This window comes from Rhinichthys klamathensis, unplaced genomic scaffold (assembly GCF_029890125.1).
Source record: "Rhinichthys klamathensis goyatoka isolate OS25496 unplaced genomic scaffold, OSU_Roscu_1.1 h1tg000654l_1, whole genome shotgun sequence".
In the NCBI taxonomy this organism is placed as follows: domain Eukaryota; kingdom Metazoa; phylum Chordata; class Actinopteri; order Cypriniformes; family Leuciscidae; genus Rhinichthys; species Rhinichthys klamathensis.
Window position 1 is genome coordinate 621,492 of NW_026607098.1, and position 27,072 is coordinate 648,563.

General features: G+C 39.3%; 1 protein-coding gene across 1 annotated transcript; it reads left to right on the top strand.

Moving 5' to 3' along the window:
* The first annotated feature begins 419 nt into the window (after positions 1-419).
* tlk1b (tousled-like kinase 1b) lies at positions 420-26,541 on the top strand. The gene is made up of 22 exons (XM_056241564.1): positions 420-735; positions 5,904-6,022; positions 7,256-7,327; positions 7,446-7,484; positions 8,880-8,955; positions 9,191-9,234; positions 9,473-9,562; positions 9,645-9,731; positions 11,875-11,967; positions 12,087-12,197; positions 12,287-12,423; positions 15,431-15,616; positions 15,864-15,930; positions 17,719-17,816; positions 18,290-18,371; positions 19,395-19,486; positions 19,567-19,656; positions 19,749-19,918; positions 22,341-22,476; positions 24,569-24,680; positions 24,766-24,873; positions 25,748-26,541. Exons 1-22 carry the CDS (start codon positions 600-602, stop codon positions 25,910-25,912), a joined length of 2,310 nt encoding a protein of 769 aa, XP_056097539.1. The 5' UTR covers positions 420-599; the 3' UTR covers positions 25,913-26,541.
* Positions 26,542-27,072: the final 531 nt, after the last annotated feature.

Sequence of the window (27,072 nt, forward strand, 5' to 3'; positions counted from 1 at the left end):
AAAATACTATATTACATGTAGATAATTAATATTACTCAGTACTTAAATGTAAAAGGACACCTTAAAATAAAGAGTAACCTAACTGTTATCTTAAAATATTTTAATACTGTAATATCATCAAATATTTCAGAATAATTATTGGACAATAACTAACCACTCATTCTAGCTGCGCTCCTGTTTCTATTTGGGAAAACAAAATATCAAGTCCACTCAATATTGCATATATCTTGTATTGCATATATGTTTATGGATGCATTATTTGGTGAGTATTAATATCTGCTCATACATATGCTCATAGACTATTTATCATATTATTCATATTTAATAGAATTTGCTAGAAGGGTTGAAGCATCAAACGTGGATTTGAAGTTTTGCACTGATGTGTGTGTAACCTTTGCAACTGGCGTCATGCATCGGCTACACACACACACACACACAGAGAGTGAGTTAGTGAGGATCTCAGTGCGCAGTGCGGAGCTGAAAACATGAGCAGCCTTGCATTGATTATCAGTGTTCGTGCATGATGCATTAGACACACACAGGTGTGATTTGGCGGAGATCGTGTGTGCGATGCGCTCTTCGCGGGGGAAAGTGTCTTCATGAGTGTCCAAAGTAACAGCAACAGCAGTGGAAGTTTGGACGGAGCGCCATCTTGCTCTCAGTTCTCGACTGGATCTCCGACCCCGGGCTCAGTTTCTCCGCTCGATATCTGCGCTCAGAGGAGGCATAAAGAAGGTAAAGCCGGTGTGAATATCAATTTAAAGTCTGTTCATGTGAAATCGGTCGGGATTGTGTTCGATTGACGTGTGATTTCGAGTAAATCTGGCCTTTAATCGAAGCGGTCGTGTCGGAGGCCGCTGATCTCTCGTCTGCTGACTGTGTCTCTCTGTGTTTTTATAACTAGCATCGAGTCCTAGAGATGAGCTGGTGTGTTTTAAACCGTTTGCGGTGGAATCCTGTCGCTTTGTGTGTTGATTACACGGTTCATTTGACGTGAGGAGGATGCCCATGGTCACATATTAGGGGACTCAGTCACTGGTTGTGTCTCAACCTAGCGAGGCGTCTTCTCAGACTGCATTTTTGGGCATCATAGGTGCTTATTTTTGTGTTGTTTTTATGATGCCCACAAAATGCTGTCTTTGTGTCTAGGTAGGCAGCTCGCTAGCTTTTTAGAAACAGCCAGTCTGATTAAATTGAGTTGATGTTTTTGAGGTTCAGAGTGTATGTTTATCTTTAATGTAGGATGTCATGCAATGGCTCGCAAATGAGACACAGTCTGTACCTGATAAACTTAAGAATGTTTATCACCCATGCATGGAATGCAACGGCCCGAAAATGCTGTCTAGGTTGGTAGACACAGCCAGTACCTGACAAACATTAGCTGACATTTTTAATTTTGACAGTACGCATTTGTCACTTATGCATGCATGCAATGCAATGGCACAAATGCTGTCTGTTTACTAGCTTTTGAGACACAGCCAGTAAATGATATACATAGTTGATGTTTTTATGCTTAAGTTTATTTTTTCTAGCTCTTATGCTATAAATTACTCTAAAATAGATTGGCGGTTCAATATCAACACAAGTTGATGTTTAATGTGTGAGAATGAAGTCAACAATGCACATAGAGAACTTGCTGGATTTCATTACAATAAACATGATTTTGTGTTTTTATGGTTAAGTATTGATTTAATTATCTAGCACTTAGTGCATATCATGCAATGGCTCGCAAATGAGACAGTCTGAACCTGATAATCATGAGAATGTATACTGCATGCATGGAATGCAACAGCCCCAAAAATGTTAGGTAACGTTAGATAGAAACTAGATAGGGAGCTTTTAGGATGCTGTCAGTGTCTGATAAACACGAGTTGCTCTGTGCATGTCATGCTATGGCTCATAAATGCTGTCTAGGTTGGTAGACACACAGCCTGACAAACATTAGTTGACATTTTTAAGGTTGACTGTATGCATTTGTCATTTATGCATGCATGCAATACAATGGCACAAACTGCTGTCTGTTTACTAGCTTTTGAGGCACAGCCAGTATATGATACATTATGAGTTGATGTTTTTGTGCTTGAGAGTGTATGATTGCATGCATGCAATAACAAATGTTATAGGTAGGCGGTTCAATCAATTAACTCAAGTTGATTTTAAATGTTTGCGAATGAAGTCAACAATGCACATGAGAACTTCCTGGATTTTATTACAATAAACATGATTTTGTGTTTTTCTGGGTGAAAGTATTGATGTATTTATCTAGCACTTAGTGCATGTCATGTAGTGGCCCAGAAATGCTTTATACGTAGGTAAAATGTTGGACACATCTGATTAACATGAATTTGTATGATTGAGTTTCAGCCCTATTTATTTATCTAGGCTAATTCATGCAATGCTCTTGTGCTGGAGAGCTGTTGACTCTTTTTGGTCATTTTTGTGTTATTGCAGCTTGACTTGCAGGTTTTTCCCTGAAATCATCTGGATGACTTTGATCCACTAAGCAAAAGACCGTCTGATACACATCTGATTTAAATTCTAGTACTTTTTCAGATTAAGTGGTTTTGCAAAATTTAGTTTTTGATGTGTTTTTGAAGAAATTAATGGACCTTTAAGTGCTTCCTGTATTAAGTGCACCAGTGACTATAAGGCTGGTCTGTGTTAATATGTGCTGTAAACACATGCATATGTGCACTGATGAGTGTAATATCATATGTGTGTTAATGCATTACTCAGATTCTCATGTCCAAGAATAAGTTCTCAGCCATGTAATGCATGCTCTGCCTTTATTTATTTTTTTAAATGATTTGAAAAAGTGTAATCTTTTACCTGCTTGTCAAACCAAAAAGTACAATGGTTAAGGATGTAGTACCATGTTGTGGATATCTATACTGGATAATGTAAAAAAAAAAAAAAAAAAAAAAAAAGGAACTTTCTATTCATCAAAGAATTCGGAAAAAATGTATCACTGGTTGAACAAAAATATGGAGCAGCACAACTGTTTTCAACATTGATAATAATAAAAAAATGTCTCTTGAACAGCAAATCATCATATTAGAATGATTTCTGAAGGATCATGTGATGCTGAAGACTGGAGTAATGATGCTGAAAATTCAGCTTAGTTTGATCACAGGAAAAAAAAAATATTACAACAGAAAACAGATATTCTAAACTGTAATAATAATTCACAATATTACTGTTTTTACTGTATTTTTGATTCATTAGATCCAGCTGTGGTGAGCATATATTTGAGCAGTAGTGTATATATTGAAGTGCAATGCTATTAACGCCTGATACTAATAGAAATTAAGTAGAATTAAGATTTGCCCCAGGAATGAATTTTTGAGCATGTAAAACAAATGGTTGATGTTTCATCCCTTTATTTTAAATCCTTCACTTGAATGAATGACTGAAATAAATTCTCACTTTAAACAATTGGCTGTTATTAAAATCAAATCAACATCAGATATAAAAGTAGCTGTAAAAAATGAGCAAGATCATACCATGGTACTTCCACAGGAAATATAATACATCCTTTGTTAAAGTTAGGTTATAAAAATACAACTGTTCACTGTTAGTTCATGTCAGCTCAGGTTCATTAAATAATATTAGCACAGACAGAGACTGTTGGGATTAAAATGAAAGTTTAATAAATGCTTTGGAAATATTTCTCACTGATAATTCATGTTAACAAACGCAACCTTATTGTAAAGTGTTACCATGTTTTTTAATAATCATCCGTAAGAAGGTGGGTTATAATATGATATCTTGATGGCTCTGAATTCAGTCAGCTGCAAACACTAGGATGTGGTTTTGTTTGTTTCCTGGTCATTTGCTTGTACACATTTTTCCACTCCACCTTCTGCATGTTCGGATCTGGTGTCTCTCTTATGTTGCCAAGCGGTACTTGGGTTATTTGCCAAACCAGACGTGGCCTTAGGTTTGTGTATACTCATTCCTAGTATTTTGATTTGTCATTAATGTCCTTTATCTGGGCAGCTGTGCTCTTCCTGCCCTGTTGACCTTCATAATTTTCCACCCATCCACCATCTTGGGATCTCTTTGGCTTGTAGCTCTTTCTGGCACGAATCTTATCATGGCAGTGGTGTCGTACGCTTCCAGTGCGCAGGTGATTATGGCTGGAGAACACAAGTGAGCCCGGGCTGTTTCGTCTAGTCACTGTAATGAGGTTTGAAGACCAGATGATTCTTTTAGACAGGTTTTATAATGATGATTCATATTGGTCTTCTCGGCTGCTGATACTGTATTCTCATGTGCTGAAGAAACGGGGCCATTTGGCTGCGGCATCAATGATGAATTCTGTCACTGGGCTTCTGGTGCCAGATCATGTCAAACATGTTAAACTAAAGGAATGGTTCATTCACCCCCCAAAAATGTAATTCTTTCATTATTTAGGCTACTCACATTCTCACGTTGTTCCAATACCCCCCCCCCCCCCCCCCCCCCCCCAATTCAGCAATAATTCATGTAGACTGCACAAAAACCCATGTATAACTAACTAATACACAATGATAGGTCTTATGAAGTCGTACAAGAGCGTTGTGTGAGGAACAGAGCCCAGTTTAAATTGTTATTCATTGAAAATAACTGGTATAGAATTTCTTTACATCAGAATTCTTAAAAGAACATTATTTTCTACTTACTAAATTTACATTTTAGTCAAAAATAAAGTAAAAAATAGGTATGAATGTATTGTAATTTATTCCTGTGATGGTAAAGCTATATTTTCAGCATCATTACTCCAGTCTTCAGTGTCACATGATCCTTCAGAAATCATTCTAATATGATGATTTAATGAGCAAGAAACATTTCTGATTATTATCAATGTTGAAAACAGTTGTGCTGGCTAATAATTTTTGTAAAACTGTGCTGAATGTTTTTCAGGATTTTTGATGAATAGAAAGTTCAAAAGAACAGCATTAATTGAAATGTAAATATTTTTTGTTTAATTAAGTCTTTTGCTGAATAAATGTATTAATTATTATAATTTATTTGAAATCTTCCTGACCCCAAACATTTGAACGGTAGTGTATGTAGAGTAGTCTATGTCACCAAATTGAAGGTGTGATATTGCGGTTACAGTGGCATGTGAAAAATACTCATTCTATTTACTTGTTTTTTTTCTGTAGATTGTGTCGTCATTATTTTCTGAGACTAAAATAGATGAATGGAGCTAAACTGTCAGTGGCATCAGCTGATAATGAGCAGGAAACCTCTCGTTGTACTTCCTGTTTGTCATTCTGACTCCCGCAGGAAGAAGCTGTGCTGAAGTTTGCCATGAAAAATGAAAATGGCTAAAAGAGCAGATGCGTGTTTTTTGGGTTTTAAGAAGCTTGAGCATAGTCAGATCTGAAGGATGGTGGACGTCTTGAGGCCGGGACACACCAAGCCGATATCAAAGAACTAGTGAGGACGAAAGCTGACTGTGTTGTCGGCTGCGTCACGGCCAAAAAGCTGCGCTTGAACAACTAGCGACTGTTACCGGTAACTAGCATGTGCGTTCTGTGCCTGCTTTGTAAAAAGTTTCTTCGGGAAATATATAATGAAAGCCGACCAATCAGTTTGTGAGCAAATCCCTATGCCTTTAGGTTCAGTATTCTGTGTTAAAATGCCAATGTGAACGCTAAGCGGACCAGGACTACTTTTTTTTTTTTTTTTTTTTTTACTACAAGTGTGAACACAACCTAAGTTCTTGGTGTGCCTTCAAATCAGTAAGAAGTATGATCTTTTGGCTCTTTTAGGGTGGCATAGGATCAGAAAACAATGACTTGAAGGTCTCGTAAGATTCCAGGAGGATGCGTCACCATGATCACACCCGTCCCGAACCTGAAGCCTGTGTACCTGTGTGTGTGTGTGTGTGACATGTCTGTCTGTGTTTGTAGGAATGGATGAGCTGCATTCCCTGGATCCACGTCGGCAGGAGCTCTTGGAGGCACGTTTCATCGGGGCAGTTAGTGGAAACACAGGAGGAAGCACAGGGAGCGCGAGTGGGGGACCTAAAGTAATGCACACGCATGCAAACACAACACACACATGTGCAGCATCATGTAATTATAAGTTATTATTTACATTTTATTAATTTGAATATAATTTAGATATGTTGATACTTTCTCTAAAATGGCAAAATGGGTTATTTTTGTTTTCTTTAAACTGAATCATTCAAGCATCATTCAACTAATTAAACGATGTTTAATGTATAAAAAAGTATAAAGCTATTTGAAATGTTTCCCACACTAGTTCATTTCATTTGAATTTTTCACTAAATGAACATCAATAAGAATCTGCTCACTGTATGTGCATCAATTCAACAATATATAGTAATAAAAAGCTAAATTTACCTACATATAATTTTTTATTTTTTTGGTAAAGGATTGAAACATCCAATGCATGGACTTTATTCTGAATCATTGAATAAAAGATTGAATCGATTCACTGTGAAGTGAAGTGAACTTACCAAGTCTAACACAGTTTTAGCTGTTGTAGTTTAAATCAAAGACTATTAAAACCATATTTTGTAACACTCACATACTTGCAAGAACCCAAAATGAAACTATTGTAATGACATTATAGTCGTAATATTGCTTAAAGGGGACCTATTATGTCTTTTTTCAAAGTCTTAATTTTGTTTTTGGGCTCTATTAGATTAGGTTTTCATGCTTGAATGTTAAAAAAAAAACAATTTTTCACATATTCGACATTGTCGTAGCGAGCATCTCTGTTGTAACGCTTGAGCGTCTGTCAGTTTAGTTCCTGTCTCTATGAAGCCCCTCCTGAAAAGCTCTGAATGTGCTCTGATTGGTCAGCTGGATCAGTGTGTTGTGATTGGTCAACCTCTTCAAGCATCAAGCATGTTTGGAAAATGTACCATAACAGCGCGTTTCAACACACTACTAACGCAACTCAGGCCTCACCTGCACATGCCTTAGGCAGGAATTATTTAAATGAGGAATATTGTGACGTGTTCGTTCCTGGAAGAAAACTCAAGACTACAATGGAGGCGTTTCAGGGAGTTCAGAAACACTGACACTGATATAGAGAAGAACTTCCTTCAGACGGTTTCATGCTCAAACTGCAACATTAATTTACAACCTAAAGGAAGTTGGACATGTAAAAAGGCATAAAAGGAGCCCTTTAATTTTGTTTCACCAGTGAAATCAGTGTGAATATTTTGAAAATTGTTGAGCTCTCTGTCATGATCTGGACTAAACCTGCTTTATATTGTTTTTTTTTCTAGGGTTTGAACAATAACGAATGTTCTAGTCACAGTTTTGGCAGCCTGGGGTCATCTAGTGACAAGGAGTCTGAGGTGAACTTTATGGACATGTATACTCAAAGATTTGACATTTTATATTTATAGCTTTATATTGATTGAACAGTTTCAACAGTTTGTCCATGTGTTTAAAAAGTACTTTTTTCCCATAAAGAACTCTGACATAAAGAAAGGAGGATCGCCTGCCTATTCAGTAAGTTTGACGATTTTCATTTTGTGCTGTGTGATTATACTTTTTTAAAATTTTATATATATATATATATATATATATATATTAGGGCTGTCGGTTAAACGCGTTATAAACGGCGTTAACGCAAACCCATTTTAACGGCGTCAATTTTTTTTATCGCGCGATTAACAGTCTTTTTGGCCTAGCAAACTTTGTAGTTTTTTTCACATGCTTTTGCAACAGGACGTGGCATGCGCGGCGCTGCGCTATGAAACCCATTCATGTCAATGCGCGCGAGGACGTTTTGCTGCTTCGTCGACCAAAGCGCAAGCGGATCTAGCTAGACCGTAAACAAAACAACAGGCACGCCGCACACACTTGTTTGTGCTTGCAAGCCGGCCAAATAGTTGGTTAACGTTACATTTTGAGTGGATGACGAGCGCGAGACGCCGAAATGGATGCCAATAAGAATAAGATTCTGAATTGAAAGTTTACTTTTAAAAAGTTGCCAAATGGTTCCATTGACGAGACCAAAGTGATCTGTGTGTTTTGTCGTTGTGAACTGAGCTATCATCATCGCAGCACGTCCAGTCTGAATACCACTTGATGGGCAAGCACACACACACACACACACACTCCGCCCCCTCGTCAATCGTCAGTATTTCTTTCACCCTTTTATTGATGGACAGTGTTACATTGTGTGAGAGATTATTTGCTCCAAGTGAGAATGTTAGTGTGAAATTGAACACAGTATTGTCAATGTTGTTTTCACCAAAACATTTGCACAAAGCAAGCCGATCCACTTTTCCATGTTGATGAGAGCATTAAAATGAGAGAAAATAATGGGACAAAAAGAAATCAAGAGACATTTAGAATAGATAAAAATGTGCGATTAATCGCGAGTTAACTATGACATTAATGCGATTAATCGTGATTAAATATTTGAATCGTTTGACAGCACTAATATATATATATATATATAAAATACAGTTATGTGATATAATATCTTAGATGTTAAAGTTGACGTGGCATAATTCAAAAGCTGTAGTGGAGAGAAGATTTTCAGTAATAACTTATTTTTGAGTTCCTCCTGCAATGCAATTTTATTCTTTGTTTTCTAAGCGCAAAACTCTTATGAATTGCTTTTATGATTGTCATTTTGAAGCTTGACTGCACCTGTTCATATTCACATTTATTACATTGAAAGGAGCAGGATATTAATAAAAAAGTCAAATGGGTTTGGAATGACATGGTAAATGATGTCTGGAAGCCTCTTTGGTGAAACTTTTATGACTCCTTTGAGGCCTGAATTCAGCTTTAGATGGAACTTACCCAAAGCACTTATATTGATTTGTATTGATTTAGTGAATGGAAGAATTGATTGAATAAAAAAGTAATGCTTTTTCCTGTTTTCCCAAGACTCCAGAGAAGAAGCACTCCGAGTCATCCAGGGGAAGAAAGAGGAAGGTTGATAACCAATCAGAGAGCAGTCAAGGTAACGTTGACTTCCTGTGCTTATGAATGAAGCTTAAGGAGACATAATAGTTTGTTTGACAACTACATTTTTCAGTTAACAGACCTGCATTTTGGAAAACATCCAGGATCAGAGTCATATGCTTCATGTTTGTTGGAAAATACAGCATTAAATTATTAGCATGGAAATAAAGCAGTGCACTCACAGAAAAGTGATTGTATCCATTGACCATACTTTGTTTTTTTATATTTTTCAGGAAAGTCTTCCGGGCGAGGGCCCAAGATCAGCGATTATTTTGATGTGAGTAAAGCTTTGTGTGGATGACTCTGCGTTTAGTCAGCTGTGTATTAAATGTCAGTCAGGTGTCAGAGAGCTTTTAGTCAGAGTACTGCTGCTTTTTCATCGTGTAATGGCTGCTCGCTTTAGGAGATGTTTTGACTTGTGGAGTTGTGAAATTGGTAACATTGTGATGACGCCACATCCTTGTTAGTATGCTGTGTGGTGCTGTTAAAAAACATGGCATATCTCCTTCCTGAAGTTCCAAGGAGGAAACGGATCAAGTCCAGTCAGGGGTCTTCCTCCGGTCCTGCGCTCGCCACAGAACTCTCACTCTGCACCTGGGGCTATCGTAAGTCGTGAGGAAGATCTAAACATCAGCAAGGAACCAGTGATGCTTATATTTACAAATGTCGCTGTTTTTCACTCTTCAGGTCAGACAGAACAGCTCCTCACCCACCAGCCTGTGTTTCATGGATCACATGATGAATTCAAAACAGATTAGCAGCAGAAGTGTCCAGGTAATACTTGTCACTATTGCTTGCGCACTATCGAATATGCCCTGCTTTTTCTGATGGTTAAACTTGTCAGTGTGCAGGACACTGTTGCAGGGCCGTCGCCAGAACATATAGAATGGGGGGGCATTTCATTTTCATGGGGGGGGCACACTTTTTATGATCTACAAAACAGACAGTCACAAAAACAATAACATCCCCTATTTAGTCTATATATAACTGAAATAGACCAAATTCTATATTTAAACAACACCAAAACACTAAATATTAAGTTTCTGATCATGACATGGCAGAAAGCTCGCAAAGAGCGCCTATTTTATTATCTTTAAAAAGCGGTTATACAACTTCATCGCGATCTCACAAAGTTCCTAGGCTATCAGTAAAGCTGATACACAATAATGCCTTATTTGCATAGCCTAACTGCTTATTATAACGAGAGGATTATTTTGCACGCGCGTAGAACTAATCCACTCACCGCTCAAAACACCGGAGTTTAGCCAATATTCTTTTATTACGGAGAAAACTGATCCTAGACCAGCATTTATGGACAGCTTTTCCCTCTAAAAGCAATCAGAAGTAAATGGAAGCTTGTTTTCGCCACGGAATAAAAAAAATTAAAAGATGATTGCAACTTTTTATCTCACAATTCTCACATGGATTTCCCTCAATTCAGAGTTTTTCTCACAATTCTGACTTTATAACACGCAAATGTGACTGTATATCACTCAACTCTGACTTTATAACTTGCCATTTTGATTTTATATCACGCAATTCTGAGAAAAATTACCTTTTTTTTTTTTTACGTGGAAACAGTAAGCTGTTTTTAGCAGGCAAATGAATCAGAAAATTCAACAAGCCCGCTTGGCCAGGGGAAGGTAAGCCTTCCGCAGAGCCTTACACGCTCCGACTAATTTTCATATTTCTGAAGACAATGTGTTATTTAAAGTTACAGAGATTAGTGCACCTGTGTGCTTCATGCTGCTGACGACATTTCGTTATGGAATACGTGGATACGTTTATTTGCTCTCAATAGTAAGTTTGCTCAATGACCATATGATTAGGGGGGCACGTTGTGTCATCTGGGGGGGTACGGCCCCCTAATGCCCCCCCTTGGCGACCGGCCTGCACTGTTGTACACTGCTTATGTGTGTGCACTGCACTCGGTTGCACTTTGAGACACTGTTAAACGTGAATTGTACGCTTGGACACAGTGAAACGTGCGCTGCACACTGTGACGCTGCAAAGCATTCATTGCACACTGCTATTGTTAAATAAGCACCGTATGCTCTGCAGTTAAATGTGTGCACTGCATACACTGGCACTGTTGAACAAGGTCAACATGACACCGTTGCACATGCACACTGAATATTACTGTCACTGTTTAACTTGCACTGGACAATATAACGTGCACTGCACGAATGCACTGCAAACGTAAGTCACTGAAATGTGCAATGCACACTGACATTTAAATATGCACTGCATACAGTGACACTTTCAAGTAGTTCAAGGTTCTTTGTCACACACGTGTTCACTGCATGCTCTGGCACTCTAAGCTCACTCTCACACTGATGCTCTTAAAAATACACACTGTACACTGATACGATTACATTAAAACTTGCACTGTACAGTGACAGTTTAACCGGCACACTGTGGCACTGTTAAAAATATTAATTGCACAGCCTGACACTGCTAAACTTACACTGCACATGACAGTTAAATAAGCACTGCACACACTGATGCTGTTAAATGTGTGCAATGCGCTGGCACTGATAAACAAGGTCAACATGCTCTGATGCTGTGAAATGAGCTCACTCTAATACTGCACGCTGTACACTGACACGGTTACATCATAATTTGCACAGCATAGTGACATTTTAACAGGCACAGTGACACTCTTAAAAATATTCATTGCACGCTCTGACACTGTTAAATAAGCACTGCATGCGCTGATGCTGTTAAATGTGTGCACTGCATGCGCTGGCAAACATACTTTGACGCAGTTATATGTGTGTACTACATGTTCTGATGCTATTAAACAAGCTCGCTTGCACTGGATGATGCACAGTTTACTGTGACTCGATAACACATGATGACATGGATAGGACATGGATTCTCTCATTTCTCTTTCTCTTTCCTTCTCTGCTCTCAGACGGATTTGACACTGTTGAAACTGGCTGCACTTGAGAGCAATAAGAATCTTGACCTTGAGAAGAAAGAGGGCAGAATAGATGATCTACTCAGGGTGAGTAACAAACAGACGAGCATCTGAGTGTCACCTGTCCTTGAGTTTTCTCTTTATGTAGAAATCACAAAGTGCCGTTTGAGTTCAGAAATTGAGTGGTTTTAATATTTTCTCCCCAGGCGAACTGTGACCTCCGCAGACAGATCGATGAGCAACAGAAGCTGCTGGAACGTTTCAAGGAGCGTCTGAACAAATGCACTACGATGAGTAAAAAACTCCTCATTGAGAAGGTGAGCTGTGTTTGATATGCTCACAGCTGCTTATTTCTAATGTGTCAGGGGTAGTTGAGTGACTCTTGAGTGTGTTCTCGTCTTCCCAGAGCACTCAAGAGAAGCAGTCCTGCCGGAAAAAGAGCATGCAGGACCGGCTGCGTCTGGGGCACTTCACCACAGTCCGGCACGGAGCGTCCTACTCAGAACAGTGGACAGATGGATATGCCTTCCAGAACCTGGTCAAGTAAGAGTCGCACACAGACGCACACTCAATTTGTGTGGCTTTGTCTGGGACGGAAAAAGTGCAGAAACGGACTGTCATCATTTAGTGCTTGACCTGGATGTAACCAGACCTTCAGACTGACGGCAGAAATACTGGACTCCGTAGCAGCTTTCATTGGCCAAGGACCGCCCAGAGGCCGTCTGACTGACATGAAAAGCAGCCAATCACAGTTCGCTTTGTTCAGCATCGTGTTTAGGGGCGTGAAAATATAAAGTCAATGTCCCAACAATGACAGAGATTGACTCTTGGACGTCTTTTAATGGGTCTATGCCGTAAATAGGGATGAGTCGCGATCTTCGAATAGTCGAACTGCGTTTGAAATTCGATCATAAAATTGCTTATTCGAATAAGCTTTGATTAGTCGAGACTGTTTTCCAAAGATGGCTCCTGTCTGTATAAGTGGACTGTCTTTATCTTTATCTTCTTATTAAACGGTCTGTACACTTACAAAGTTCTCAATGCTTCGTTTTGCATGTAGGGACCCTCATTATGTTACTGTGTTCGTGTGGGGCTATTTTGAGCCTTGTTAGTGGTATTAACTAGCGATTTCTTTTTACTTATTAAATGCCCCCATTACTAGCGTTATACGCTAAACAGTTTTTAGAGATAAAACTCTTTACATTCGATTATCATGAAAACAAATCTCAGAGAACGGTTGACTAGGTACCAATGTTTTATTAGACCAAAGGTTAATTTTGCGCCGGAGTTCTCCTTTAAGTCTGTCTATGAACACACACGTCTCCCAGAGATCCTATAGAATTCAAACAATCAGATGACGACTCTCAAAATGTTTCCCTTTTCGTGTGCCTTTAGCTGCGTTCACACTGCCATTGACTTTGTCGCTGCATGTCCTCAGTTCAACGGCGTCAACTAGAGATGCACCGATTGATCGGCTGGTGACCGGAATCGGCCGATTTTCACGTGATCGGCCATGATCGGCGACCGGCCGGTCAGTCTGACATAATCCGATTTTATGCCGGTCAAATGCACTCGGGCGCCGCATGATTAACATCGCGCAACATCAGCATTACACGTGCACACGAAACGCGCACATGTAGGAAACCTCATGAATTACTGCCGTTTCACACCGCAAGCGGGAGCAGCGCGTTTTTTTTTTGTGTGGCGTGCATGTTAATCGATGAGTGCATTCACAACGGGAGCCGGAGAAGCGCGTGAGCGTCGAGCAGGGGCGTCGCGTGAGCAACAGTGAAGCGCGGGTTTCGGCGCCGATCGAGTCCATTTTTGCTGCGCTCAATTTAAGTGAAAGCACACTTTTGATGGACAAAATAAATATGATTTCATCCAAAAAGTGCCCAAAATGCACAGAATCTGCATGTCTGGTGTGTTTTAACAAGAACTGAAGTAGGCTAGGCTATGTCAGAAAGAAAATGAAGAGACAAAAATATTTATAGAAAATTTACCCATTTAAACTTGTTTTTATTATTTCCCAATCGTTTCCCTGCACATGCCCCACTTGTCCTGTTTAGCTTGGCTGGACATGTGTCAGATGAAAGAAGAACTGTTTGAGAAATATAACTTGCCATTGATGTACAAGTGATTGCAATAGGCCTGTGTGTGTGAGAGAGAAAGAAATATCTTTATACTGCAAGGCAATATTTATTTTATTTTTATTTGTTATTTACATATTATTTTATTGTCATTACCTGTTTTCATACAGAAGTTTAGTTTGCTAAATATCAAATTGTTTTATTTGGATATTGGATGTGAAAAGGAAATGGTTCCATAACACTGCACTTTAGATGTGTGTGAATTTCCCACACCAGGAGTAATTTATATAGTTCTATTTTATAGCGATTATCTGTTAAAAAAAAATGTTCTATGCAAAATGTTCTATTAAAGAGAAGATAGAAAATAAATATTTGTGTGTGCTGTAAAGTGGTTTGAAAAAATGAAATCCGAATCGGCTAAAATCGGTATCGGCAGGTCAAACTCAAGGAAAAATCGGAATCGGGATCGGCCTAGAAAATTGTAATCGGTGCATCTCTAGCGTCAACACAGCGAGTACCACCGTATGTACACAGAGACATATCATAAATTATAGAGTAGTTGCTGACTGCTTAAATTAACCTGTCCTCCATCTTGCCTTTGGGTGCTTCTCATTTCTTATTTGTGCGTCTTCGTTTTCATTTCATTTTCGCGTCTTAGCTCCACCCCCTTAGGATGCGAGGGAAGGATAGACCCGTGTGTCATCGCTCATGACTCCTCAGAAAGCATCCTCACTCCTTGTGGCAATTAGAGAATTGAGATGTCCTTATAGACGTCTGAGTTTGATCGGTTTCTGGGTCACGTGCTGGAGGACGTGGGAGTGAGGAAACGAGGAAGCATCAATTTGAGTTTTGAGAATCACCCACTGACACTCTACTACAGGATGCAGTGACGGGTCACATGCACTCTTCACTCCTATTGGTTGTCGCTTCCGAAAGTCGCTCTTCATTTACATAAAGTTAAACATGTCTCAACTTTTTTGCATATCTACAAGCTACATCCCGTCGCCGGAAATGGCTGGCTCTCCATTGAAATGAATGGGATCATGTTGCTTTGTCATGCGTGTCATTGGTGGTGTGAACCAAGCTTTATGCATCAGATGTTCAGCCAACGGTCTGGGCGTGACATCTGAGGCTGAGACTAGACGAAATGTGACATAAAGCATAAAGTTAATGCACTGACCTCAGGCCTGACCCTAATTTACAGAATTTGACATTATATTTAGTCTGTAAATAATTCTATAAATGAAATCCAGATGGGATATTGGTGAACTTTTAATGAATGAATTAAATATTGCATTTTTTGTACAAACATTGGTGTTAATGCATTGTACATTTAGTTTGGATTAAAGTATCTGCCATTGTAAATAATAAAATAGGGCGAGTCTTTTCTATCCTGCATTTGCCTGTTATTATTATTTTTTTATTGGGGTTTTAATATTTTTCTATTTCTGTTTTAATAGGCAGCAAGAGTGGGTAAACCAGCAGAGGGAAGAGATTGAGAGGCAGCGGAAACTTCTAGCAAAGCGCAAACCTCCCAGCACACCCTCCTCCCAGAGCCCGACCCCCAATGAGTCCAAACAGAGAAAGACCAAAGCAGTCAATGGAGCTGACAACGACCCCTTCCTCAAACCCAGCCTGCCTACGCTGTGAGATATTAACACACACACACACACACACTCGCTTCTTGCCTTCGAAATGCAGACTTCCCATTGACTTCTAATGCTATTAAAATGAGATAATTAGGACACAATTCATCATTTTAAGATCGTTATACAAGCGTGGATGATTTATAGATCCAGAAAAGGCAGATAAGGAAAAAAAGTACAAATGTTTTCTGCAATATTGTCTTCAAAATGGTTCTATTATTGAAATGCTTCTGTATTGAATGTGCAGATTGACTGTGGCAGAGTATCATGAGCAAGAAGAAATTTTCAAACTGAGACTGGGTCATCTTAAAAAGGTTAGTCTCTCTATATAAACATAATACACACACACACACACAGTCATGAGCATCAGAGTAATATGGTTAAAAGGCAGTGAGGTGCTTCATGCAAAAGCAGTCTTGCAGAAAGGATGTTTTAAGCTGTCTTTTTGTCCTTTCACTGGAATCTGTCATTCATACGTGTGTGTGTGTGTGTGTGTGTGTACTTGTACGACTATCTTTGTGAGGACCAGTTTGAGTTTTAGACCATTGGAGTGAGGACAAAGAGTAAAGTGAGGACATTTTGGCCGGTCCTCACTTTCTGAGACCCCTTTAAAGAGCAACATGCAGGTTGGACACCCCTATATAGTATAGTGTATGTTGATGATAAAACAACTAGATTTTCTGAACTGGAGTAATATATATTTAGCCATTAACGATATTTTGAGATAAATTGTGATAAAATAAGTTCCGCGTCTATAAAGCACTAACCGGAAGTGACGATGGGCGAGGGAGTCTGGTCAAGTTCAAGCTCAGGTTACAATGGATGTGAATGAAGAAACCGAGTTCTCCGATGTTGACGAGCATGCCTATGGCCCACAGGTAGGGATGGGGCCGATCCGATCCAGTGTCGGTATCGGGACAGATACCAGTGTAATTCATGTAACGGATTTTCCCGATCCAACCTGCGGAGATATCCGATATCCTGCTGAAATGACTCCAAAAGTGATTCCCGCCGGCCAGTCTGCTAGCTGGCTGCAAGCTGTGGAATGGATTTCCTGAACGGAGGCGCGGCTCAATGAGACACAGAGACCCCCCTCAGGAAATCCATTCCGCAGTTTGCAGCCAGCAAGCAGGATAGCATTGAGCTGTGTGTAAATACTTCACACTGGAAACACCGCAGAGCAAGACAGCAAAATGCAATGTTTGCAAAGCCGTATTAATTAAACCACTGTCTGTGATGCAAAAAATCTCCAGCAGGTCTATAATTCTCCGGAGTGAAATGTGCGTTACAAACAACCGAGTGTGTGGTGACAGACGCGGCAGTGAAGTCTGCTCTCTTCACCTGCACAAAACGCACCCAAGAACGAAAAGCCTTGTTTTTCCTAGAAGGAAAATGATGGACACGATGTCCTGACAGGCTGGAATTCGTGCAACCAGCACAAACACAACAATTTACCATTATGGCATCTCTAAAACTCGATCTAAAACTTTCTCTGTCTCTCACTACCGCTCTAACTACAGCTGACCGCGAGCTCTTGTTTGCCTCGGCCTACGTCATATGACGCGTTGCTAGCGGGAAAGGCGTATTCCAGAGCCTAGCACATTTTCATCAAAATCTCTACATCAAATGAGATTTCATTAGTAATTTCTACATATGTGTTTTTAAAAGACCTCTTCAGACAATATCAAGTATTAATTCAGTTATAAATTCAACCTGCACGTTGCTCTTTAAAGGCCTGTTTGAGGGTCAAGACTTGGTTTTAGGGATAAGGTTATAATTAGGTTAAGGGTAGGTTTAGGGTAAGGGTTCGGGTTAAGCACTTAGTTGTAATGAGTAAGGTTAGGGTAATCGGCTAGAGATTGCATTGTGTCAATGAATGTCCTCATAAAGATAGATGTACAAGAGTGAGTGTGTGTGTGTGTGTGTGGTCCAGGTAAATCCTACGGTATGGGGACAAAAAGATGGCAATATCCGAAATCCTTGTCCTTGTGGGGACATTTTTTGGTCCCCATGAGGAAAACAGCTTATAAATCAGACAGAATTATGTTTTTTTTGAAAATGTTCTCTTAACGCATGAAAACCCAACGTGTGTGTGTGTTCAGGAGGAGGCAGAGATTCAGGCGGAGCTGGAACGGTTGGAGCGCGTGAGGAATCTGCACATTCGAGAACTTAAAAGAATCAACAATGAGGACAGTTCTCAGTATGTCCCGCCCACTTCTTATTACATATAATTATTTCAATGAAATCTTAAATATTGTTTTTGGAGATTTTAAATAAGGGGACTGAAAGAGCAGAGAAACACTACAGAGCTGCCTACATGCATGTAGATGGCACGCTGTATCAGAGACACACTTGTGCCGCTGTCAGTTATTGCATGTGTTTTTTCTATCGGCTGTACACGAGAATCAGCGATCAACTTTGAGATCAACTCTGTGCTGAATTAAAAGTCTGGGTCAACATTTTCATGTGCAGTTTAAAGACTGATTGCAGACATGATTATAACTTAAAAAACTGCAATTGTAAAACATACCTTTTTTTTTTACTATTTTATTGCCATTTTAGTTTTCTTTGCAACAATTGCTGTTTGCTCCATAATGTGCATCTGAAAAGAAATAATAACACTCTTAATCTCAGAATATCTTTTAAGTGTGAATATGCCTGATGTGTTTTTAGGTTTAAAGACCATCCGACCCTTAATGAAAGGTATCTTCTGTTACACTTGCTGGGAAGAGGAGGTTTCAGTGAAGTTTATAAGGTATTACGTTTTTTATTATTAGATGCACGCACTCACTTTTATACAGTTTGTGTTCTCTCCTGTTCAACACATAAATATATTACTGTTCAAAAGTTTGGGGTCAGTAGGTGCTTTTTATACATTTAAAGAAATTAATGCTTTTATTCAGCAAGGACACATCAAATTGATTGAATGGCAGATTTCTGTTTCAAATAAATGCTGTTCTAGTGAACTTTCTATTCATCAAAGATTCCTGAAATTTGGAAAAACGGTTTTCAACATTGATTATAATCAGAAATGAGCAGCAAATCAGCATATTAGAATGATTTCTGAAGGATCATGTGACACTGAAAACTGGAGTAATGATGCTGAAAATTCAGCTTTGATCACAGGAATTACATTTTACTATATATTCACATAGAAAACAGTTATTTAAAATTGTAATAATTTTACACATAATTACTGCTTTTAATAATCTTTTTGTAAAAATAAATGTAGCCTTGGTGAGCAGAAGAGACTTCTTTCAGAAACAATAAAAAAATCATTAGTGTACATTAAAGTCAACAACAAACCATTTTCACAACCCATTTTACTTCTGTAATCTGACATATTTCATTGAGAAACATGTTGAACAGGACTTGATTTTATCAAATATTATTTGATCATGAAACTGTTACATAGTCATTTCAGGGCATTTTGTAAAAAAAATGCAGATATTTATATTAGCATTCATATTGTGAAGTATTCTCAGTAAAACCAGAAATAATTGTACAGAGAAAAACTGATAAGCCTGAACCATTGTAAAACTACACAAAGCTTTGCATTGCTTAATGCGAACGGCAAATGCAATATCATAGAAGTCACCAATTTTCAAAAAAAATAATATTTAGTCTGTTTTATAGTAATATAAAACGTATGGTTACAGCTGTGGCATGAAACACCCAATCATTAGAAAATGTTCACAGACAGCATAGAATTATTAACCTTACTTTATATGTGTTGTGAAAAATCGCCTAATTAACCGTCTTCTGTTGTTGTGTGAAGGCATTCGACCTGTTCGAGCAACGATATGCTGCTGTGAAGATCCATCAGCTCAACAAGAACTGGAGAGAAGAGAAGAAAGAGAACTACCACAAGTATGTCACCCACCTTTTTTATTTCCTTTCTCTCTCTCTCTCCCAAGTTTTTCACGCTCATTTGTTTTCGTCCACTCCAGACATGCCTGTAGAGAATACAGAATCCACAAGCAACTGGACCATCCCAGAATAGTCAAACTTTACGACTACTTTTCTCTGGACACTGACACGTAGGCAATTTCCAAATAGTCTGTTTTGTGCATTTTACTTGCTCTAGTTTTTGCAACTATGCAAATGTTGACCTGATGTGTTTCTGTTGTAGATTCTGCACTGTTCTCGAGTTCTGCGAGGGGAATGATCTTGATTTCTATCTGAAGCAACACAAGCTGATGTCTGAGAAAGAGGCTCGCTCCATCATCATGCAGATAGTCAACGCCCTCCGATACCTCAATGAGATCAAACCGCCCATCATCCACTACGACCTGAAACCGGGTGAATGCAACACGCACAATTTACCTTTGTGTGGTGCGGGACCAGTTTTGAATTGTGAGAGGAAAGATACTGGGGCTGTGTTCACACTTGGCATGTTTGGTTGGATTAAAACGAACCCTGGTGCGATTGCTCTAGTGCAGTTCATTTGAATAAGTGTGAACGCTGCCATCTAAACCAAACAAGTGGACCGAGACCGCTGAAAAGATGGGGTTCAGAACGCAACACTGACCAAAAACAGGACATGATGTCACAGGATGCGACCCTAAAAAGGACAGAATGCTCAAGCACACCTGTTTTTACTCGTCATAGTCTCGATGTTGTTCATCACAGTTCAGTACAGGCATCAGAACCGCGTCTCCTCGCTGCAGATCTTGGTTTGTGTGACGGAGGGATTCCTGCCGCTGTTTTGATTCCTTTACATTTACATGATTCCTTTACATTTTATAAGCTCTTCTCGAGTTCTCAGCTGGTCAAAACACCATCATATAAAGGGCTACACACATATATAATGAGTGTGTTTAGCCCACAACACAGCATTGTTTTGGATATTCGGTAAGTGCCATCTCAAAATAAATATGTAATAAAAGCCGACCAATCAGGTTGTGAACATATCCCTTTGCCCATAGATTTGGTATCTTTAGGTTTGGTGTTAAAATGCCAATGAGTAATGACCAGGACTAAACATTTTTTTTATTTGTGGTCCGGACCAAAGAAACCAAGCGAACCAAACTACAAGTGTGAACACACCCTGGTAGGAGTACGTGAAGCGGGAGAAAGAAATGACAAATGATAATTATCTAATAATAACGGCATGCACAAGTCTGTCACTGGAGATCTGAAGCATCGGTTGTGTCTGGAAATTGGAAAAATGGCCTTTAGACACCAGAACGAGACAGAATCCAACCGGACCGGGGACTGAAATATCTGCGTAGACCTCTTCCTCTGCGGGAACGGGACAAAATGGGAGTGGGATCAAATATAACATATTTTTGTCAGGAGCGAGAATGAAAAATCTATCCGGCACAGAGCTCTACTACAGAACATGGCTGTGTCCGAAAGATGAAAAACTCTGCCTCAATAGGCAGCATTCGGTGCTACAAAAACAAGGCACGTCCGAATCCAATAACCGTGTCACATCCTGTCTGAGATCCCTTCATCTGATCGATTTTTGAAGGCATCATAGATGTATCCTTCGCTGCTTATGATATCTCAAAATCGGTAACACTTTACTTGAAGGGGTGTGCATAAGACTAACATGACACCTTCATAATCATGACATGACACATGTAATGAATATGAAGGAAGTTTTATGCATGTTTGTGACAACTGTCATTAAGTGTCATTCGCTCAATTATGACATTGTTTGAGATGTCTTTGTTATGACACCTTGACATAAACAAATACATCATAACCTGTCAGTGTCTTTGTCATGACAACTTGACATTACTAAGACAACACAACCTGTCATAAACATGACATAGCAGATTAATTATCAAACTTAAGAAACCACTTAGCTTGATTGGTTAACATTACATTAAACTGTCAGGTGGTTGGTTTTGACATTGGCTTTCATGAAGCCATTATAACTGTTTAATGGCAAATTCAATTTGTACCACTGTCGTTGAGGTCACGAAAAATATTCATGACACAGTTATAATGGCCTTATGACAGCCAATGTCAAAACCAACCACATGACAGTTTAACTTAATTTAATGTCAAGTTGTCATGACAAAGACACTGACAGGTTATGATGTTATGGTTTATGTCAAGGTGTCATAACAAAGACATCTTAAACAATGTCATATTTGCATTCAAAATGTCATTATTGAGCGAAAGACACTTAATGACAGTTGTCATAAACATGCATAAACCCTAGTTCATATTCATGACATATGTCATGGTTATGAAGGTGTCATGTCAGTCTTATGCACACCCCTTCAAGTAAAGTGTTACCCCAAAATCCTGTGCGTTCCATTCAATGCTAAAAAATAAAGATGCTGCATGAAGGTGGAAGTTAGTGGTCAGTTTGTGTGCAAATACACATTTTTGACCATCTTTTACCACTCATTACTATTTTAGTAATTAAATGTTCGCTTAGTTATCACCAAAGCGCTCTCTTTTTTGTTCTAGATCATTAAACCGTTGCGCTATCTCATAAGTCTGTCTGAAATCAGTTTCGTGAGGTACCGTCGTGCGCAAACGCTAGTGCAGCGAGGCAACAGGTCGGCTCCCTAAGCTTTCGGACACAGCCCATGCCCTCTTTCATTCTCACATGTGAACTCTTGTCAGAGACTAGCATAGTTCGTGTAGCTCATGGTGTGAATGGGGAACTGGTGCAAGAAATGCTCCTTTTAAGGATGGTTGATTGTTATTTGTCATGTAGGCTGTATAGGAAGTATGTTTTTTTTTTTGGGTTGCTCAGGAAATATCCTGTTGGTGGATGGAACAGCATGTGGGGAGATTAAGATCACAGACTTTGGCCTGTCTAAAATCATGGACGACGACAGCTACGGAGTGGACGGGATGGACCTGACATCACAGGGAGCCGGAACCTACTGGTCAGTGTCCAGCTAAAAACACAGCGCTTTCTAGTGCATATTACTTCAGTGTTTCCCCAAAAACTCAATCCCATGTCATTCCAAACATATTTGTATTGTGGAACAGAAAATGTAGGAATCAGCTCTAAAGCTCCAAAGAGGACCAAATAGCAGCATAAAATTTGTGAGGAACAGACCAGTTGTTTTTCACTGAAAATCATTTCTGTGTCATAGCTCTCATATCAAATAAGACGGCAGGAATCAGGCTGAATAACAGTAATGTCATGCATCTGGTTTTGCATTTACATTTATGCATTTGGCAGATGCTTTTATCCAAGGCAGCTTACATTTTATTTAAAGGTATAGCGGAGGATTTTCTTTTTCCGGGTGGGTAGCCTATACTATTGGTCCACCTAAGTGTCAATCATTCTGGTGAGATGTTTACGTAAGGCGGTCGTACGTGCTCGTCCCTATGTAGTTTTCGCTTTCTGCGCATGCGCACTTTCAGGTGTATTATGTGTGATGAGTTACGGTTTCAGCCATTCCTTTGAAAATGGCTGAGGGTCGAAAGAGAAAAAATGTTTAAGAAGTGTATGATAAGAAAAGAAAGGCCGCAGAATATAGAAACAAGACCAGAGTGATTTTGGGTGAATATTTCACACGCTGGCGTGCGCTAAAAGCACAGGTTGGGCTTCCCACTGATGCCGCAGTCGCGAAGATTCTACTAGACAGGTAAAGTTTGTCATGGTATTTGGAGAAATCCATTTAAGTTAATGTAAGCTATCATGCTCTCTCGTGCACACGTTTAATAGGCGTTCCCTCTCGGGAGCAAATAGAGTGTTGCGCATGTGCATTTTAAAAAAAATTGGAGAGGGCGGGTCTTCTCTAAAATTCGGAAAGATCCTCCGCTATACCTTTAAGGTACACATTTTTATCTGGCCATGCATTTTCCTGGGAATTTCCATATGACATCAGAAGAATTATATGGACCACCTTTTATATTTTTTTTATTTTGACATTTTAGAGTGAAACTTAAGATTCTTAAATTTCTCTTTTTGGTTTTAAGAAAATCATGTTAAAATGTATGCATCAAATATGATCCATCAGGCTTATGAGGATTGTTCATTTGTTCATCTGTCAATCATCATTGTATTGCATTATGCATTTGGCTCCCCAATATTTAGATATTATCCTTATATTTAGGCTCTGTTTACTCCTGGTATTAAGATGTGTTTTGGTAGATCGGATCACAAGTAGACGAGGAAGACAATCCCGTTTACACCTGGTGTTTTAATCCGTCTCTTTTGTCCACTTTCAACCACTTCTGTCCTGATTTCTTCAAGGGGAGGGTCTATGGGCTGGTAAATGTATGGGTTTTTTCAGATCTTTCAATCTAATGGACGAAATAAACTCGGGCAATTTACATATGAACGTGATCGGAGACATTGGAAAAACACACCGAGAGCAGCATAAATACATTTCATCTTTAAATCAAACTTGGGTCTTCAGTCGACAAAGTTTAAATCCCGTCTGGCTAGAGCTCTTCCTACAATGTTCACGCATTAGTTCAGTAGACGGTCTTTTGTGGCTGTTTGAACACATTCGACCACATGAGTGTTTTCTAAAAGCAAGTGGTCGAAAGTGGACACTCTCAAAATGTTTTAGACCCCGTTTACACCTGTATTTAATGTCGTCCACTTGCGATCCGATCGACCAAAGCGCATCTTAGTACCAGGTGTAAACGGGGCCTTATATGCATTTTATGCAAGTAGTCGGTTATACTTTTACAAATATCTCACTGATTTACATTACAAGCTACCAGAATTTAATCTTACTTTTTGGCCATATTATATAAATACTAGCATCTGCAGCAAATAGTATACTTTTGCTCAGTTTGAGTTCCCATGTTTTTAACTCCACTATTTTTAACTCCACTATCCCATGTTATGAGCTCCATATTCTCACTATGTGAACCATACAAGTTTTGATGTATCAAAAACATGCATTTTATTGTCAGTTCAATAAACTGTTCCATTTTAAAAAAAACTCGATTTTTCCGAACTAATATTTTAAATATTTTATAACAAAATCAAATGTTCTATTTTTTTTGTAGGTATTTGCCACCAGAGTGTTTTGTTGTTGGTAAAGAGCCTCCAAAGATCTCTAATAAAGTAGATGTGTGGTCTGTGGGCGTCATCTTCTTCCAGTGCCTGTATGGACGAAAGGTAAGGCTCAGTGTTTAGAAACACGGCTATTGATGTAAACTGCTTTTTAGGATGAAGCTGCATTGAATCTTTTGTCATTCTGTAGCCGTTTGGCCATAATCAGTCGCAGCAAGACATCCTTCAAGAGAACACCATCCTGAAAGCCACCGAGGTGCAGTTTCCTGCCAAACCCGTGGCTAGCAATGAGGCCAAGGTCGGTATTGCGAGTGTGTATGGAAACGCATTAGGGCTGCACAATTAATTGCAATGAACCCAAAGCATTGAAAACTGCATCTCTATATTCATCCTTGTTTGTCCTCTTAAGGTGAATGCATTGCATTCTTGTCTTTTTTTGTTACCCTGGCAACTTATTTGTGTATGTCGTCTATCTTGTCAACATTTCCATGTTTGTTTGTATTGCTTTAATGCTTTGTAATGTCTAATAAAAAATCGCAATGAAACTGCACGCGATTTGGCAAAGGCTGAGATTATTTTATGTGCAGCTTGTCAGTGAAGTACGGCTGATCGGTAGTAAACGCTGCTCCATCTGAACACCAGAGGGCATCACACACACACACACACGCCAAATATGCCCCGCCGCAGAAGAACAATAACACACATCACTCCAGGATATCCCTATCATCGCTGTAGCTGAATAAACAGAAGATTGAAACGCTTTGGTTAAACATGACTAATAAACACACGACTGCCTTATTCTGCGTAAGAAGCACATCATCTCGCAGAAGGATGAGCTCAACTGTCGTTATGATGTGAGTTTGGAGTAAAAGCATGTTATTAAATGTTGTCTTTTGTTGGAAACGAGGTTCATAAATGCTTCTCATGTTTGGAAAGATGTGACGCGTGTTGCTTTAAGTGACTCAAACTCAGTGCTTTCAGACGGAGAGGCGTTTACAGAGCTGTACATCACTGACAAGCTGCGCATGAAAAATAATCGCAGCCTTTGCGATTTCATAATTGCGATAAGCCAAATCGGTTCAAGTGCGATTACATGTAAATTGCGATTAATCATGCAGCCCTAAAACGCATGTGTGGGCACGACAGTCTGAGTTGTTTCTTGTCCTCCGCAGGCGTTTATCCGCCGCTGTCTGGCTTACAGAAAGGAGGACCGGTTCGACGTCCACCAACTGGGCAGTGACTCGTACCTCCTTCCTCACATGAGACGGTCCAATTCGTCGGGGAACTTGCAGGCCACGCCCGCCAGCCCTGCCTCTTCAGGAATAATCTCCTACTGATCTCATTGGCTGATAGATCGTGATTGACGGTTCTGATGGTGATTTCCCTCCCTTCGACACCTCGGGGTGGACCGGAAGGGGGAGGAGCTATGTATCAGCTGACAGGCTGTAGGACACACCCACCCACACCGGCCACAGTGACTGCCATTGATATTGGGGCAGGAATGACTGATGTCATTTCCTGTGTGGATCCAGATGTCAGTCAGAGCTAGAACCATTTGAAAATGGATATTTGTTTTTTTTTTACCCAAGGCATTTTGTGGAGTAGATTTGGGAGGGTTGCGCTAACGTGTTAGCTTCTTGTTGATATCCTCCCTGAGCTACGCCTCAGTAAAGGGGTGTTTTGTTTTGTGTAAGTGTGAAATTTAGAGGCAATTAATTGTAGTGTGATTGGAAATAGACGAACGAGTGTTTTAATGTGGCACAAAGGTGTCTAAGAATTTGTGTGTGTGCACCAGAGAATGGATGTTTTACGCCACAGCGTTATATGTTGGCTGTTCATAACATACATGTGTGTTGGCCACAGATTGCAAGGTGTGTGTGTGTGTGTGTTACAAAGTACTGTCTGTTTCACTTCAAAGCAACATTTAAGAACATTGTCAGCTTATGTTTAAATGGGCGCAATATTTTTTTAAAAAAAATGGATGGATGAATCTATACAAATAATGTCCAGGTCATGTTTCACCCCCAAAATTGATTTTAATTTGCATTAAAGAAATGAAGGCTGTTTCAGGACCATTACAGATTTACATTGATTGTGACACTATTTTGATTGAGTTTTACTGTTATAAAGAATTTATATAATTAAAAATGTATATATATATTCTTTACAACCGTAAAACTCATTAAAATAGTGTCACAATCTGTATATCTCATACTACAATGATGTATGCGCATACAATGTCTTTTCCATACATGTAATTGCCATATATTGTAAAAATGATGAAATGGGATTCTTTTAAGTCGCATATTTATTTATTTGGATTTTGGGGTGTAAAATGAGCTGCACATGTTATAGATCAGTGTGATGAGAGCAGTTTCACCGGGGCGTCCTGCATGTAGGAGGAGACGCCGTAAAGAGAGTCGTCTCAGTAGACCTCTCAAACCACAACCTGCGTATTTAATGAATCCAACCCTGAGCAGGTTTTCTTATTTTCTCC